Source organism: Sceloporus occidentalis, unplaced genomic scaffold (assembly GCF_023333645.1).
Source record: "Sceloporus occidentalis isolate IW3139 unplaced genomic scaffold, rSceOcc1.0.p SCAF_1, whole genome shotgun sequence".
In the NCBI taxonomy this organism is placed as follows: Eukaryota; Metazoa; Chordata; class Lepidosauria; order Squamata; family Phrynosomatidae; genus Sceloporus; species Sceloporus occidentalis.
In genome coordinates, this window is record NW_028316981.1 from 75,200,606 (window position 1) to 75,214,771 (window position 14,166).

Sequence of the window (14,166 nt, forward strand, 5' to 3'; positions counted from 1 at the left end):
CTTTTGTGCACACACAACACACACCGCATAGCTTTGCCCTGGGGGCCAGCAGGGGCCTTCCCCACAGTCCAGGGGCATTGGGCTAGGGGTAGAGACTGCCAGTGGGGCTGGATCAGGCGAGTTTTTTCCAAGGAAATCAGGCTTAGGGAGAATGTAAAGGTTCTGTTTTTGGCAGGCCAGGAGGAAGGGTAGGAGAAGGGAGGAGGGGAAATTAGAAGCACTTTAAAAAGGAAAGGGAACAAATTCAGGAGGAGAGGGTATTGTTTTTTCATTGTTAGGAGGGGAAGGAAGAAGGATGGGGTGGGAAGAGTGATGGTGGCTGTTCCATCTCTCAGCCCCACTGCCTTGAAAGAGTCTGTGGCCATGGGGCTGAGAGACACAGAGTAGAGGGGCATTGCCTTGGAAAAGGTTCAATTGATCCAGCCTCACTGCGAAAGGGAGAGGGGGGAAACAAAGAGGCAGCCACTGGCCAAGGGAGAGGGGTGCAGGTTGCATCTGTTGGAAAGGGGGGTTCCCATGGTGGCGTGCCAACAGGCAAAGGACTGCATCCACTGGCAGTGTCTGCCCCTAGCCCAATGCCCCTGGACTGTGGGGAAGACCCCTACTAGCTCCCAGGGCAAAGGGCGGTTTGTGTGTGTGCAAAAGAAGAAGATGGAAGGGGAGCAGAAATAGAAAGGAGTGTGAGGATGGAGGGAGGTTCCCAGGATGGATCCCCCACGAATTCAAAGGGAAAGATTACAAAAAACACACACTCTATCCTAACTGTCCTACAAATACCAAATACCATATCATACTAGAAATGAATCCTAACTATATCAGTCAGTCTATTGTCCCACTGTCTGGTCAACTCTGAAGCACACGTTGATTTTAATAGGCTCGATTTCTTGTGATTTGTCGACGGTTCTGGGCTTTCCGCTCCTCAGCTTCTTTCTTGGCTGCAAGCCTAGCACTTCGCCATAAAACAGGCTGTACCCTCTGCTCTGCTTCCTTCATGGCATCAAGCCTAGCACTTCTACGTAAAACTGGCTGTACCCTCTCCTCTGCTTCCTTCTTAGCCCTAAGGCGTTCGCTCCTTCGTAGGGGGGGAGCCCCCATCCCCTCTTCAGCAAAGCCTGGTCGACGCAGCTGTCTTAGGCCGATGTCCCTCTGGGCACACTGCTGATTCTGGACGTGGGGTAGGGGGGGAGCCCCCATCCCCTCTTCAGCAAAGCCTGGTCAACGCAGCTGTCTTAGGCCGATGTCCCTCTGGGCACACTGCTGATTCTGGATGTGGGGTGGAGGGGGAGCCCCCATCCCCTCTTCAGCAAAGCCTGGTTGACGCAGCTGTCTTAGGCCGATGTCCCTCTGGGCATACTGCTGATTCTGGACATGGGGTATACGGCCGTTGAGCTGTGGTTGTGCATGCATCTGCTGGACTTGGGGATTCATGGGGCCACCTTGGATAGGAACGCCGGGGGGCGGCACCTGGGCTCGTCTTCGTGGCCTATAAACCCGCTACCCAAGAGAAAAAAGAAGACAAAAAGAACAGAGTCATTGACCAGACATTTGAAACTGAAAGATAAAACATGGGGGTGACAGAAAGAGCAGGGGCCTCCCAGGTGTCCATGCAGGACAGAGGAATGGGGCTGGGATGGATGACCCTTAGGGACCCTTTCATTGCAGCCTCCTAGGTGTCCATGCAGGACAGAGGAATGGGGCTGGGATGGAAGACCCCTAGGGGCCCCTGTCACTTACAGCCTCCTAGGTGTCCATGCAGGACAGAGGAATGGGGCTGGGATGGAAGACCCATAGGGGCCCCTGTCACTTACAGCCTCCTAGGTGTTCATGCAGGAGAGAGGAATGGGGCTGGGATGGATGACCCCTAGATTACCCTTTCCTTTGCAGCCTCCTAGGTGTCCATGCAGGACAGAGGAATGGGGCTGGGATGGATGATCACTAGGGACCGCTCTCCTTTGCAGCCTCCCAGTTGTCCATGCACGACAGAGGAATGGCGTTGGGATGGATGACCCCTAGGGAACCCTTGCATTTGCAGCCCCCCAGGTGTCCATGCATGACAGAGGAATAGGGCTGGCATGGATGACACTTAAGGGACCCCTTTCATTTACAGCCTACTAGGTGTCCATGCAGGACAGAGGAATGGAGCTGGGATAGAAGAACCCTAGGGGCCCCTGTCACTTACAGCCTCGTAGGTGTCCGTGCAGGACAGAGGAATTGGGCTGGGATGGATCACCCCTAGGGACCCCTTGCATGTGCAGCCCCCCGGGTGTGCATGCAGGACGGAGGAATGGGGGTGGGATGGATGACCCCTAGGGGACTCTTGAATGTGCAGCCCCCTGGGTGTGCATACAAGACAGAGGAATGGAGCTGAGATGGATGACCACTAGTGACCCCTTTCATTTGCAGCCTTCTAGGTGTCAATGCAGGACAGAGGAATGGGGCTCCGTTGGAAGACCCCTAGGGGCCCCTGTCAGTTACAGCCTGCTAGGTGTCCATGCAGGACAGAGGAATGGGGGTGGGATGGAAGACGCCTAGAGTCCCCTTTCCTTTGCAATCTCCTAGGTGTCCATGCAGGACAGAGGAATGGGGCTGGGATGGATGACCCCTAGGGACACCTTGCATTTGCAGCCCCCATAGATGTCCCTTGATTTTATTCTAGCAATCCCTCAGTCATGATAAGGGGCAGGGGCATGAACTGTGTCATGATACAGATTCCAAAGTAATTGGAAACAGGAAGAAGAAAAACAAATAAGGGCTGTTTGACAGTGGAACAAACTCCCTTGGAGTGTAGTGGAGTCTCCTTCCTTAGAGGTGTTCAAGCAGAGGCTGGATGGCCATCTGTCGGGGATGCTTTGATTGTGATTTCCTGCATGGCAGAATGGGGTTGGACTGGATGGCCCTTCTGTTCTCTTCCAACTGTACTATTCTATGATTCTATTAAATAAATTTACTGCCTCAAAGGACTGGAAAGAAAACTACTTTTAGTGGACATTCCCCCAAGGTGTTGACCTTTCCAGTCTCCAAAGATGGTGATGGGAGAAGCCAGCCATGACTCACCTGCCTCACTAGGCGGTATACCACATATCCGTAGCACTGCCGGTGGTGAATCTTTGCAAGTGTGAAATCCAACAAGTACATCGAAAAGAGACAAAGGAAAACGACAAAGAACAGGGAGATGAACTCCAGGAAGTGAGGTCCCAGACTGGTCAGCCATGAATAGATGCTCACAATTCCTCCACTGAAGGTCAGGTAGAGGAAAGCACAGACCAAAACCGCACCAAGGTCAGCCATGTCTCAGCCGTAGGGCTTCCAAAGGCCAACTGCCTAGGCCTACTGGAAGCTTATGGGTCATGCAGCCCAGCTAATATGACCTCAGGGCTATGCAAATCTGCCATTGTTGGCTGAGCCCCCTGGGTCCCCTGGGTCTCCAGCCCCATGGCTCCAAGGATAGCCTATTGCTATTTTTATTTATTTCTTACATTTATGCCTGGGTTTTCTCCTGGGCTGGTCAGAAGCTTCTTGGTTCTGATTTTCAAAGGAATGCAAGACAGCTCTCTGGACATGCTCAGAGCTCCCATGATTCAAAGATATAAAGCCTCAGTCTGTAAAATCAGTGTCTTGCAGCACCTTTGAGACTAAGTGAAAGACATTGGCAGCATGAGCTTTCACAGAGTAAAGTTTAATTCCACAGATGCATAAGGCATTATTGTGTGTGTGTGTGTATCAAATTACTATATCATACTTAAGTGATTGCAGAAGGATTTGAAAAACAGTACTAATAGCTGTTTGCACTCACAGTTCTTTGGATCCAAAACAGTATTTCAGGTAGATTTACCTATATATATATATATATTTAAATATATATGATATGATATATTAGTTAAATAGAATGAATTATATATAGAAGAAATGGAAGAACTCAGTTGATTTATTTTTATATTTGAAAGAATTTCCTGAATCATTTTGTTAAAAGCAATATCCCTTCTTGAAAACGGATGAGCTGTGTAGAGAGCGCCTGTTATGAGTAGTGGCAGGGGAACAGTAGTGGCAGCAGGGGAAAGAGAGAGGCCCGTGTAGGCCTCTCTCCTTTGGGGGGGGCTTCCCTCCCCTCTTTGGCTCCGCCGGAGCCGAGGGACGGCCGCCGAGAACATTCATTTGATCATGTCCTCCATTTCTCTCTCTCTGGACACATCCTCCATTTCAGCCTCCTGTCTAGGAGGAGTTCCACAATGTCCTCCATTCGGAGCATGACCTAAAACCATGGATTTACTGCTCTGGGCCTCACAACAAACTCCAACTCCCAGAATTCCATAGCCTTGAGCCAGAAAAAGAGTGACAGCAGTGCCAAACCAGGTTATTTCTCTAATGTGGACGCAGCATCTACACTGCAGCAATAACCTGGGTTGATACCATTTTCACTGCCCTGGCTCAAGGCTATGGAATTCTGGGAAGTGTAGTATTTTGCAGCACCAGACCCCTTTCCTTTGCAAGCAGAAAACATCCAGCATGGCTCTGAACAGTTTCTTTTACTAATTCAGTCCCAAAACACACCGCAGAAATAATCCAGTTTGAGACTGCTTTAACTGCCCTGGCTCAATGCTAGAGAATCCTGGGAATTGTAGTTTGTTATAGTACAATAGTTGTCTGGGAGAGAAGGCTACATGTCTCACAAATGTACAGTTCCCAGAATTTCCTAGGACTGAGCCAGGGCAGTTAAAGCGGTCTGAAACTGGATAATTCCTGCAGTTTGTTTTGGAGCTTAGTTATTAAGAGCAACCAGGCCTTTTAATGGATGCACTTTCTGGGTTTAATCTCCAGAACTGCTAGGGAGAACCACTGACAGAGTGGTGCAGTGATTTGAGCTCTGGACTATGACTCTGGAGGCCAGGGTTCAAATCCCTGCTGAGGCCTTGAAACCCTCAGTCATCACAGCCTCAGAGGAAGGCAAGAGCAGACCCCTCTGAACAAATCTTGCCAAGACAGTGCCATGACAGGTAGGGTCCCCTTGAGTCAGAAAGTGACTTGAAGGCATGCAACACACACACACACACACACACACACACACACTTTGCAGCATTTTGGATCAGGGAGACATTGTGTTGCCAATGTGGTGACTTTCACACGAAAACGGGGACTTTTAAGCGCTTTTGGTGTGATTTTGGTGCCTGGCTCTGTTTCAGTGCAGATTTGGTGACTTTCACCCATTTCAGCTCCAGCCTGAGCAAGGCTGGCTATAGAGAAACCAATCCTTTGGCGTGTCACACACTCACAGTTTTCAGCCAATCAGAGAGAGGACTGGAGAGTGGTCGCCACCCCCGCCCTCAGAAAAAGCTCTGTCTCTCAGCCCCTGAGAGCCAGGCTACAGAGCAACCAATCCTGTTTGGAGTCACACTAACAGCCAATCAGAGAGAGGACAGTGGTCACCCCGCCCTCAGGGAAAGCTCAGCAAACTCTCCTGGCTCAGTGCTAGGGAATCCTGGGAATTGTAGTTTGTGGTGGCACCAGAGCTCTTTCTGGCAGAGAAGGCGCAATGTCTCACAAAACTACAATTTCCAGGGTTCCCTAGCACTGAGCCAGGGCAGTTAAAGCAGTCTCAAACTGGATTATTTCTGCAGTGTGTCTTGGACCCAATTTAGGCTGCATCTTCACTCCAGACTCCAGAGACAATCCAGTTTCATACCGTTTTAACTGTCATGGCCCAGTGCTATGAAATCCTGGGAATTGTAGTTTGTTGTCACACCAGAGTTTGCTAGGAGAGAAGGTTAAATGTCTCAGAAAACTAGAATTCCCAGGATTCCCTAGCACTGAGCCTGGACAGTTAAAGGGGTGTCAAACTGGATTATTTCTGCAGTGCGGTTGCAGCCTAACACGTTTCTATTTGGCACAAAGCTTCCTGAACCCCCTTCATGTCAAAATAAGTATCTTAAAAGTATTAGAAGGACTGAAAGATTATTTGGTTGATTTTAATGGTAATTTAGAGAGTTGAAATAAGTTACAATTATTTTTATTCAATTAGGGCTACGTTTATTTGCAAAAGATCCGCCATTTTAACATTATGGGAATTTTCTGGGAATTGTGACTGAATATTTGGTGTGATGTGGGGAGGATTCAGTGTGTTTTGGAAATATCTTTGAGGCTTGTTGGCAACACTGCTCCTGCCTGTCTCTTACCAGGACACCAGATGAGGGCTGAGTCATTTTGTATGAGTCACATCCTTGCATGTTATAACTTGAAAAAATGTGAATGATCTCTTTCTTTCTCGGTGTTATTTTCTCCTCTGCTGCAGCGGTGATTGCAAACTTCTTGCGCCAGGGCCTCACGTTCCTTTATAATTTGAAGAGCTCACAGTGCTGGGTGAATGAACAAATCGACGGATAAGCACTGGGGTACGTAACTGGGCTCCTTCCATTCAGAATCTGGATGTTGGTGTCTGTGCGGCTGCATGTAATCTACATTGCTTTTGTAGCTTTTTGTGTGGGTTTTTTGGGCTATATGGCCATGTTCTAGAAGAGTTTATTCCTGACGTTTCACTGGCATCTTCAGAGAATGCTAGCATGGAAGTGGTTGGGGTGTGTGTGTGTGTGTGTGTATAGTGTGTATAGTGTGTGTGTGTGTGTGTGTGTGACTGTGGGTTGAGAGGAGTGATTTCCATGTTAATCTGTGTATTGTTCTGTTGTTGATGTCAGGGATGATGGGAGTTGTAGCTCTTCACCTCTGGCTCAAACTCACCACCTTGTTACGCACCGGCGCTGACCAGTTTTGGCCAGTGGTTAAAGCTTTCCTCTAAAGCAGCAGAGTTACAGAGAATAGGCTGAAGACCCTGACAAACTCTCCAAGCCTTCTCACTCTTGCTTCCACAGAAGTCTTCACACTTCTTCAGGATCCAGCTGGCTCTTGTATCTTTACCCAAGACACCAGACAACTCAGTAGTCTTATATAAAAGATCTACTTTATTCTACTATATACAGCTCCAAAACTATCCAATACAACAATACTCCTCCACTACTACTACCCACAAAATACATTGGGATTCATAGCCATTATTATAGTCATTGGATAATACCACCCACTGTTGTCAGTTTCCACCCAGTGGGCGTGTACATCCACTCTCATTGGCTCTCTTGTTTCAACCCACAATTAATGATTTCATCATCTCAGCCTTGACCACTTAACAATTCTCAGGTGTGTTCAATTATCCACTTTACATTTCTGTCCTTGGCATTTAGGACTTGTTAATTCCATTACCTTTTACACCTGTGTGGCTTCTAATTGCTTCTGCTGAGTCACCCTGACTCTCACATACATGTTTTATTTCATTCACTGTATCTCCCATGTTGCATTTTCCTTAACAGTTGAATGGCAAGGCCTCAGGGTGGGACAATATGCAAGGAGGATTTGTGTCTGTTTAATGAGTAGTCCATTCAACAACAGCACAATACACAGATTAACATGTAATCACGCCTCCCAGCCTACAGTCACACAGTATATACCCCACTCACTTCCATGCCAGCATTCTCTGAAGATGCCAGCCACAGATGCTGGTGAAATGTCAGGAATAAACTCTTCTTGAATATAGCCACATAGCCTGAAAAGCCCACAAAAAAACTATGAATGCCGGCCATGAAAGCCTTGAATGTCACAATCTCCATTGCTTGTATCTGCAGTGGTCACTGGAGACAAAAGTGCTAATCTTGCATTGAATCTGATGAACTAGATGCTTGCCTCTGACAGAATTCATGTGCCACACCAGTTGAAGCTGTTGATTTTTCTACTACTCTTTAAAGGATTTATTGCACTGTAAATGTGCAGTCATCTTGGCAGCCAAGACTAACATTTCCTGGAATTGCTCCCTGCTCTTATCTTTGTGGGTGTCCTCCTCATGGGTCACTTCTTCCATTATAAGTGAGATCAATGTACATGGGGGGTCTCGCTAGCCTTTACTCACTTATTAAACCTAAGCCAGCTCTTAATTAGATGGTGGAGAGAAAAAGCGATTGTTGGTGACTGGCAGAGTCAAGTCATTTCACACGAGTTGGTCTTGTGATGATTAATAATGACAAGCTTGTGAGGATTAAATGCCTGAGAAGCCCGAGAGAGTACCAATGAGGGAAATGGGTTTTAACAATGGATTAATTCAGACAATTGGGACTCTAACTCACACCAGCCCAGGCAAGCATGGCCAGTGATCAGGAATCATGGGAGCTGCAGTCCTAAGGCAAGTGGAGGCTCACAAACCCCCTATTCTGTTAAAAATGAAATGTGAAAACAGAAATATGATAATAAAATACATTCTCTCCTAATCAGGCCAGGGAAGATGGTTGGACTTCTTGTTGTTGTGTGCCCTCAGGTCATTTAATTTATGATGGCCCTAATAACTGTATCACAGGGGTTTCTTGGCAGGATTTGTTCAGAGGAGGTTTGCCATTGCTTCTGCTGAGGCCGAGAGCATGTGACTTGCCTAAGGTCTCCCAGTGGGTTTCATGGCTGAGCAGGGAATCAAACCCTGGTCTCTCATGATAAGGTCACGGGAACCATGGTCTCCCATGCTAGGCCTTAGGGTCGCCATAAGTCACAACAAAGGCACACAACACACAGACACACAGTGTTCAGATTATGGAGGGGAGGGGAAGGCAGGGAGATAATGGAAGACAGGTAGATAATGTCTATGGCCATATGCAGTTCAAGACCTGGCTTAATCGTATTTTATTTTCTTCTCTGTTTTTGACTTAAATTCAGTAGCTAGAATAGACCCATCAAATCAACTTTTTTTTTGCTAGCTCTACTGTAGTTGGGACTAGCAGATGGATTTAGGCCCTAATATTTAATCTAAAGTGAATCAACCAATTCTAATGTTAGCTAGCATTTTGTATTTGTTTACAATAATGATATCACTATGCTGTCAAGTATTAGGGCAAGTTTCTTCACAGCCGTGGCTGATGTACTCTGGCATAATTAAGTTCTTTGTACCCTTAGGATAGGTCCTGCAGAACATCTGTCTCCCATGTGGAGCCTCCAGATGTTTTACATTACAACTGCCATCACTCTGGCTACTGGCCATGCTGTCTGGGATTGATGGGATTTATAATCCAAAACATATGATGGGCACTCAGGTTCAGAAAGGCTGCTACAGAGCAACTCCTGTAGTCAAACTATGATCAAATATATCTGAATAAGAATAAAAAGGGACTGAGGAATGGCAACTCAGTTTTAAAAAGCTGACTAATCATGGGTGCCATACTTAATATAGAGTCCCATAAGACCAAAATGTAGCTCTACATAAAGAACAGTACAGATGTTTCTGGACTGCTGTTATAGAATTTTGTTCTATTGAACGAAAGGACAACAGCTGGAAAGCAGGTCTTGTAACTTTTCCGTAAATCTTGGAAAAGTTATTTTTTGGATTACAGTTGTCATAATCCCCTAGCCAGCATGGCCAATTGGGGAGGAGGCAGTTCTGGGATTCATAGCTCCAAAAAGAAAAAATTCCAAGCTGCGGTTTGATGTAAGCTTTGATACATCATTCCAGCTTGATTCTTTTCAGGTTCTTTTCATGTGATGCAATGACTAAGATTGTGAGATAAGATCTACGAATTAATATGTTAAAATCTCACCTCAACTGCAAGCTTGCTAGGCAGTTTTAGTCAAGTCATTGTTCTTTTGGTATCAGGAGGAGCTCTTGCAAGGAATACTGCAATAATGGAAATGAAAGGCTTGGAATCCTATGTGTCAAGATTCTTAAGTGGGATCACTGGATTCGTAAATGACATGTTATGTGCTTACTTTTGTCCTTTCCCATTTTTTCCACAGGAGATGAATCATTAACCAGCTCATTTTGGAGGAATCTTGTCTGCTTGAATACATCTGATCAGCCTGGGGAGGGTGAAGAGGAAAAAACGTGACTCCATTAACAAAGGTGGCTTGGGCAAGAGCAAAGGGGATAGGAGTGTTGTTATACTTACAGCTATCCAGATAACCACACACTGTACCAAACATGTCAGCCACGTTCACTGGAAATGCAAATATCAAAAGTTATTACCAGTTTTTAGGAAAACAGGGTTTCTTGTTTCTATTTACTGCTTGATACTCAGGAAATATAGTGAGCAGATTACAGAACAACATCAGCAAAAAGCAGCAAGAATTTGAGGCTGCTTCTGTTACCATTTTTTCATCTGTGAGGTGGGGTAAGGAGACAATTGCTTTGCAAAAAAGCTACTCCTTTTTTCCACCTCTCTTGAAATTAACTTCCCTATTTGCCACAAGGTGCATGTGCTTCTTTGGGATTCAGAAGCTGTTTGTGTTGGAAGGGATAAAAAGACTGGATCTTTTGGCAGTAATTTTGGGAGCTCTGTTTCGAAGTGATTATTTCTATGGCAGACCAAACAAGAAGGTGGGTCTTCTTCCTCCATGTTTTTGTAATGGCTTTGAATTACGGAGGGGCCAGGGAAGGCTCAGGAATACTGAATCACTCCTTCATCATTGTTTGGAATGCACCAAGTCAAGTATGCCAGGAGAAATACAATGTCTCCCTAGACCTGGAAATATTTGATGCAGTCCTCAACCAGAATGAATCATTCACAGGAAGGGATATCACCCTTTTCTACAGCAACGGGTTAGGATATTATCCACACTACACTGAGGATGGATCTCCAGTCTATGGGGGCCTGCCTCAAAATGCCAGCCTGAAAGCTCATCTCCAAAAGGCTCAGCAAGATATCAAAGAAGTCATCTGGGAAGTGGGCTTCAAAGGTCTGGCTGTTGTGGACTGGGAGGACTGGCGTCCGTTGTGGATTCGGAACTGGAACTCCAAGGATATCTACCAAAATAAGTCTATAGGCCTGGTTAAGGAACAACACCCAGACTGGCCTGCTTATAAAGTGGTCAAGACAGCCTTGCTAGAATTTGAGCAAAGTGCTCGCAACTTCATGGAGCAAACCTTGGCCCTTGGCAAAGCCTTGAGACCTGAGGGTTTCTGGGGCTTCTACGGCTTCCCCAGCTGTTATAACTATAATTACAAGGATGCCAATTACACAGGAGAATGTCCAGAGATAGAGAAGCAGAGGAACGAGGAACTGCAGTGGCTCTGGAACCAAAGCCGGGCTCTGTACCCCAGCATTTATCTCCCTGAAGATCTCAAATTCCTCAACAACACAACTCTCAAGTTTGTCCGTCATCGAGTCCAGGAGGCTTTCAGGATTGTGAACCAAACAGGGAATGGCAGCATCCCAGTCTTACCTTATGCTTCTGTTGCATATCAGCTTACTCAGAAATTCCTCACTCAGGTAAACTTGTTACCAGGACAGCATTTGATAAGTATTGTCACTGGAATATCCTAATAGAAAAGCATTACTTGGAAGTAAAATTTGTGGGTTTCAGTGATGCATGATCCTCTGGTAGTGTGCTTGGAGTCTTGGCTTCAGTGTTCATCTGGCAGCACTAAGTATTTGCAACTGTAATTTTACAGATAAGGAAAGGCATAGATGACAAATTACAACACATTTCTTTTGGAAAATATCATGATCCCTTCACGTCAACCCAAATAGCAGAACTTTGCCAGATTAGGTAGAAATGTTGATTTTTCAGCTCCTGCCATGTGTTTTGATTTATGTTAGATATTCTTTTTCATGCAACATTCTTTCTGAAGTATAAGGTCTTGTTATTGAATAAAGGATGAAAATTCCTGTGTTATGAATGTGACATGGACATGAATTTTTTTTCATTTTAGAAGCCATAAATAATACAAAAGAATAATACCAAGTTTTCTGTTTCTCCACATTTCTCATGCTATTGGGGGATGGTTTAGATTTAGAACAAAACTCATATTACTCTAGCTATTATTACTGTGTCAGCAATGAAGAAAGTTGTGTATAAAACACAGAGTTAACATAGTCCCTGTTTAGAGTGTGTCACTATATAAGGCACAATAAAAATGAAGGGACAAGCGAAGTTTGATGTGAAGCTAGATGGAAGCATGCACAAAGACAGTTGAACACATGTTTATGGAGAATCTTAGATGAGCTAGATGTGCTTACTTTGAATGGCATTGAGCAGGAAGAGAAATGCAGAGAAAGTGGATATAATATGGAGATTTAAATGTAAGGACTAGAGTGATGATACTAGGAAGGTGAAGGCTTTTTGTTGACTAAAAATAAGGTTTGGCAGGAAATTGGTGACTGAGAGATCCTGTACAGTAGGCAAGGCAAGAAGTGAACACAGCGTGGACAAAACAAGATACTGGTAGGTTTCTGAAAAAGCTGAAGAGGAAGACGCAACAGGACTTGGCTGGGGAGGGAGAGATTTGAATACTCAAAAACATTACATGCCTGACAGATGCACAAGCTGTTGTAATGCTGACACAATCAGAACAAAATGGTGTCTCACTTTAAAGCTGATGGGGAACAGTAGCCATGCAAATATTGCTGGACTACACCTCCCATTATTCCTGACTTGGATCTGCTGATTACGATTGTTAGGAATCAAAGTCCAATAATGTCTAGACTAGGACCATGAATTTCACACCTCTTTGTGTTAAGAGAGACAATGAATAGGAAGAAGCATTAAAATGGATTTGGATAAAGAACAATTCCAAAAAGATGAGCTGAAAGAGAAGAATGGATTAGACGTTTAAATACTAATGGGAGCACCCTGTTTACCAAGGGAGTAGAGTAAAATTGCTTAACCTATTTCCTAATATTTTGTTTTTACTACAACCAAAAATCTCAAAGGGTGACTATTCCTACATCTTAGTAGCAGTATCTAATGTCTTTGATAGGAACAAAGAACAAATGCTTGAGTTCATTTAGCAGATAGAAGATGGCTTGTGTTCTCATGTCTTTTGTTTCCATCTGTCCTGCAGGAGGACTTGGTCCACACCATTGGTGAGAGTGCTTCTCAGGGAGCTGCTGGAGTCATCTTGTGGGGGAGTAAAAATTTCAGTTATTCACAGGTGAGAGCCAGTGTGGTGTAGTGGCTAGACTACAAGTAGGAATTTGAAACAACACCTGATGTTGATAAATTTTTTTATTGCATATAGCTAAAGACACTTTGAGGGCCAGCTTGGAATAGTGTTTTGACTGTTGGACTACGGCTCTGGGGACTAGGGTTCGATTCCCAGCTCTGCCATGAAACCTACTGGGTGACCTCGGCAAATCACATGCTCTCAACCTCATGAGAAGGCAATGGGAAACCTCCTCTGGACAAATATTGCCAAGAAAACCCCCATGATAGGTTTGCCTTAGGGTCGTCATAAATTGGGAATGACTTAAAGGCACACAAGAACAACAACAAAGACCTTTAACAAGAGCTTTCAGTCCATAAATAGTAAACAATATTCATAAGAATTAACCCTAAATTAAAAATTCATACTCACTTTGTTTGCCACTCAGACAAATCGGTTCAGTTCAGATAATTAACAAATGCTCATAATTGTCTAGAAGCTGTGGCAAATGATATCACCCAGTGGGTAATATGAAGCCAGTAATCTCTTAATAAGCCCATCACAATGTCTTGTGGTGTTTGACCCGAAGTATTGTAGAAGGGAGAAGTTTTCTGGATTGCCCTTAGTTGCTGTCTTTCATTGTAAGTAACCCAATGTAATAGGGCTGTTGTAAGAACAGACTGAGGAAATGGGATAACTTTGTCACTGTAGGCTCCTGGAGGAAGAATATAAAGGCAACAAAATGCATAAGCCTAGCATTAAAGATGCTGCCATTTACTTCAATCAGTTATTTTGTAAAGCTAATGAGTCATAATTAACTATTCAAGATGAAGCTATGCCAAAATATTTGGTTTACAACAAAGAGAACTCATAACAATATATTCTTGCTAGGGAAATCTGTTTTCTTCTCATCATTATGCATCTTTGGGTCACCTATGCTTTTTAAAAACTCTGTGATTACCTGTGCATTAGTGTGAATCTCACATTGGAGCCTTGAAGCTGAACTTGGAAATGTGCTCATTGGAAGAGCATACTGTTGTGCATGTTCCTATTCAGTTTAGCCACAAAGTCATGGAACCAGGTTTGGTTTTATCAGTGTTTTGGCCTGCAGCTGCCATCTAGCATGGATAATAGTAAAACATTGTGGGAGTTGTAGTCAAAAACATTTGGGGGGGCATAGATCCCTTGCCCCTATTCATAGAATCATAACAAGAATACCATTTGACAGTGGAAGT

The 14,166-nt window shown here is 44.7% G+C and overlaps 2 protein-coding genes across 4 annotated transcripts in view; one reads left to right on the top strand and one right to left on the bottom strand.

Annotated features, from left to right (window-relative positions):
* Positions 1-479: 479 nt before the first annotated feature.
* Positions 480-10,043, bottom strand: LOC149321611 (uncharacterized). 3 transcript variants are annotated; one of them, XM_089525654.1, is made up of 6 exons: positions 9,957-10,043; positions 9,778-9,867; positions 9,609-9,685; positions 3,477-3,632; positions 3,055-3,105; positions 480-1,494 (listed from the first exon to the last, which is right to left on the bottom strand). In XM_089525654.1, the coding sequence occupies exons 4-6, from the start codon at positions 3,573-3,575 to the stop codon at positions 1,216-1,218; spliced, it is 429 nt and encodes a 142-aa protein (XP_089381780.1). In that variant the 5' UTR covers positions 3,576-3,632; positions 9,609-9,685; positions 9,778-9,867; positions 9,957-10,043; the 3' UTR covers positions 480-1,215. The 3 variants fall into 3 exon arrangements, 2 of the variants coding, with proteins under 2 accessions (XP_089381780.1, XP_089381788.1); XR_016281333.1 differs by lacking the exons at positions 3,477-3,632; positions 9,957-10,043 and having other exon boundaries at positions 9,778-9,859; XM_089525662.1 differs by lacking the exons at positions 3,477-3,632; positions 9,609-9,685.
* A 321-nt stretch (positions 10,044-10,364) lies between these two features.
* The window catches only part of HYAL1 (hyaluronidase 1), a 31,308-nt gene continuing 27,506 nt past the window's right edge, over positions 10,365-14,166 (top strand). Inside the window, exons 1-2 of the mRNA XM_089525601.1 lie at positions 10,365-11,276; positions 12,851-12,940. Coding sequence (XP_089381727.1) covers positions 10,365-11,276; positions 12,851-12,940 — 1,002 coding nt within the window. The remainder of the gene's footprint in view (positions 11,277-12,850; positions 12,941-14,166) is intronic.

Bases quoted from the DNA above. Each gene is read 5' to 3' on its own strand.
- LOC149321611 (XM_089525654.1), bottom strand. From the start codon at position 3,575: ATGGGAGCTCTGAGCATGTCCAGAGAGCTGTCTTGCATTCCTTTGAAA. The intron at 3,106-3,476 runs GTAAGAAATAAA...ACACTTGCAAAG, and splicing joins GAGAAAACCCAGGCATAAAT to ATTCACCACCGGCAGTGCTA. The intron at 1,495-3,054 runs GTGAGTCATGGC...TCTCTTGGGTAG, and splicing joins TATACCGCCTAGTGAGGCAG to CGGGTTTATAGGCCACGAAG.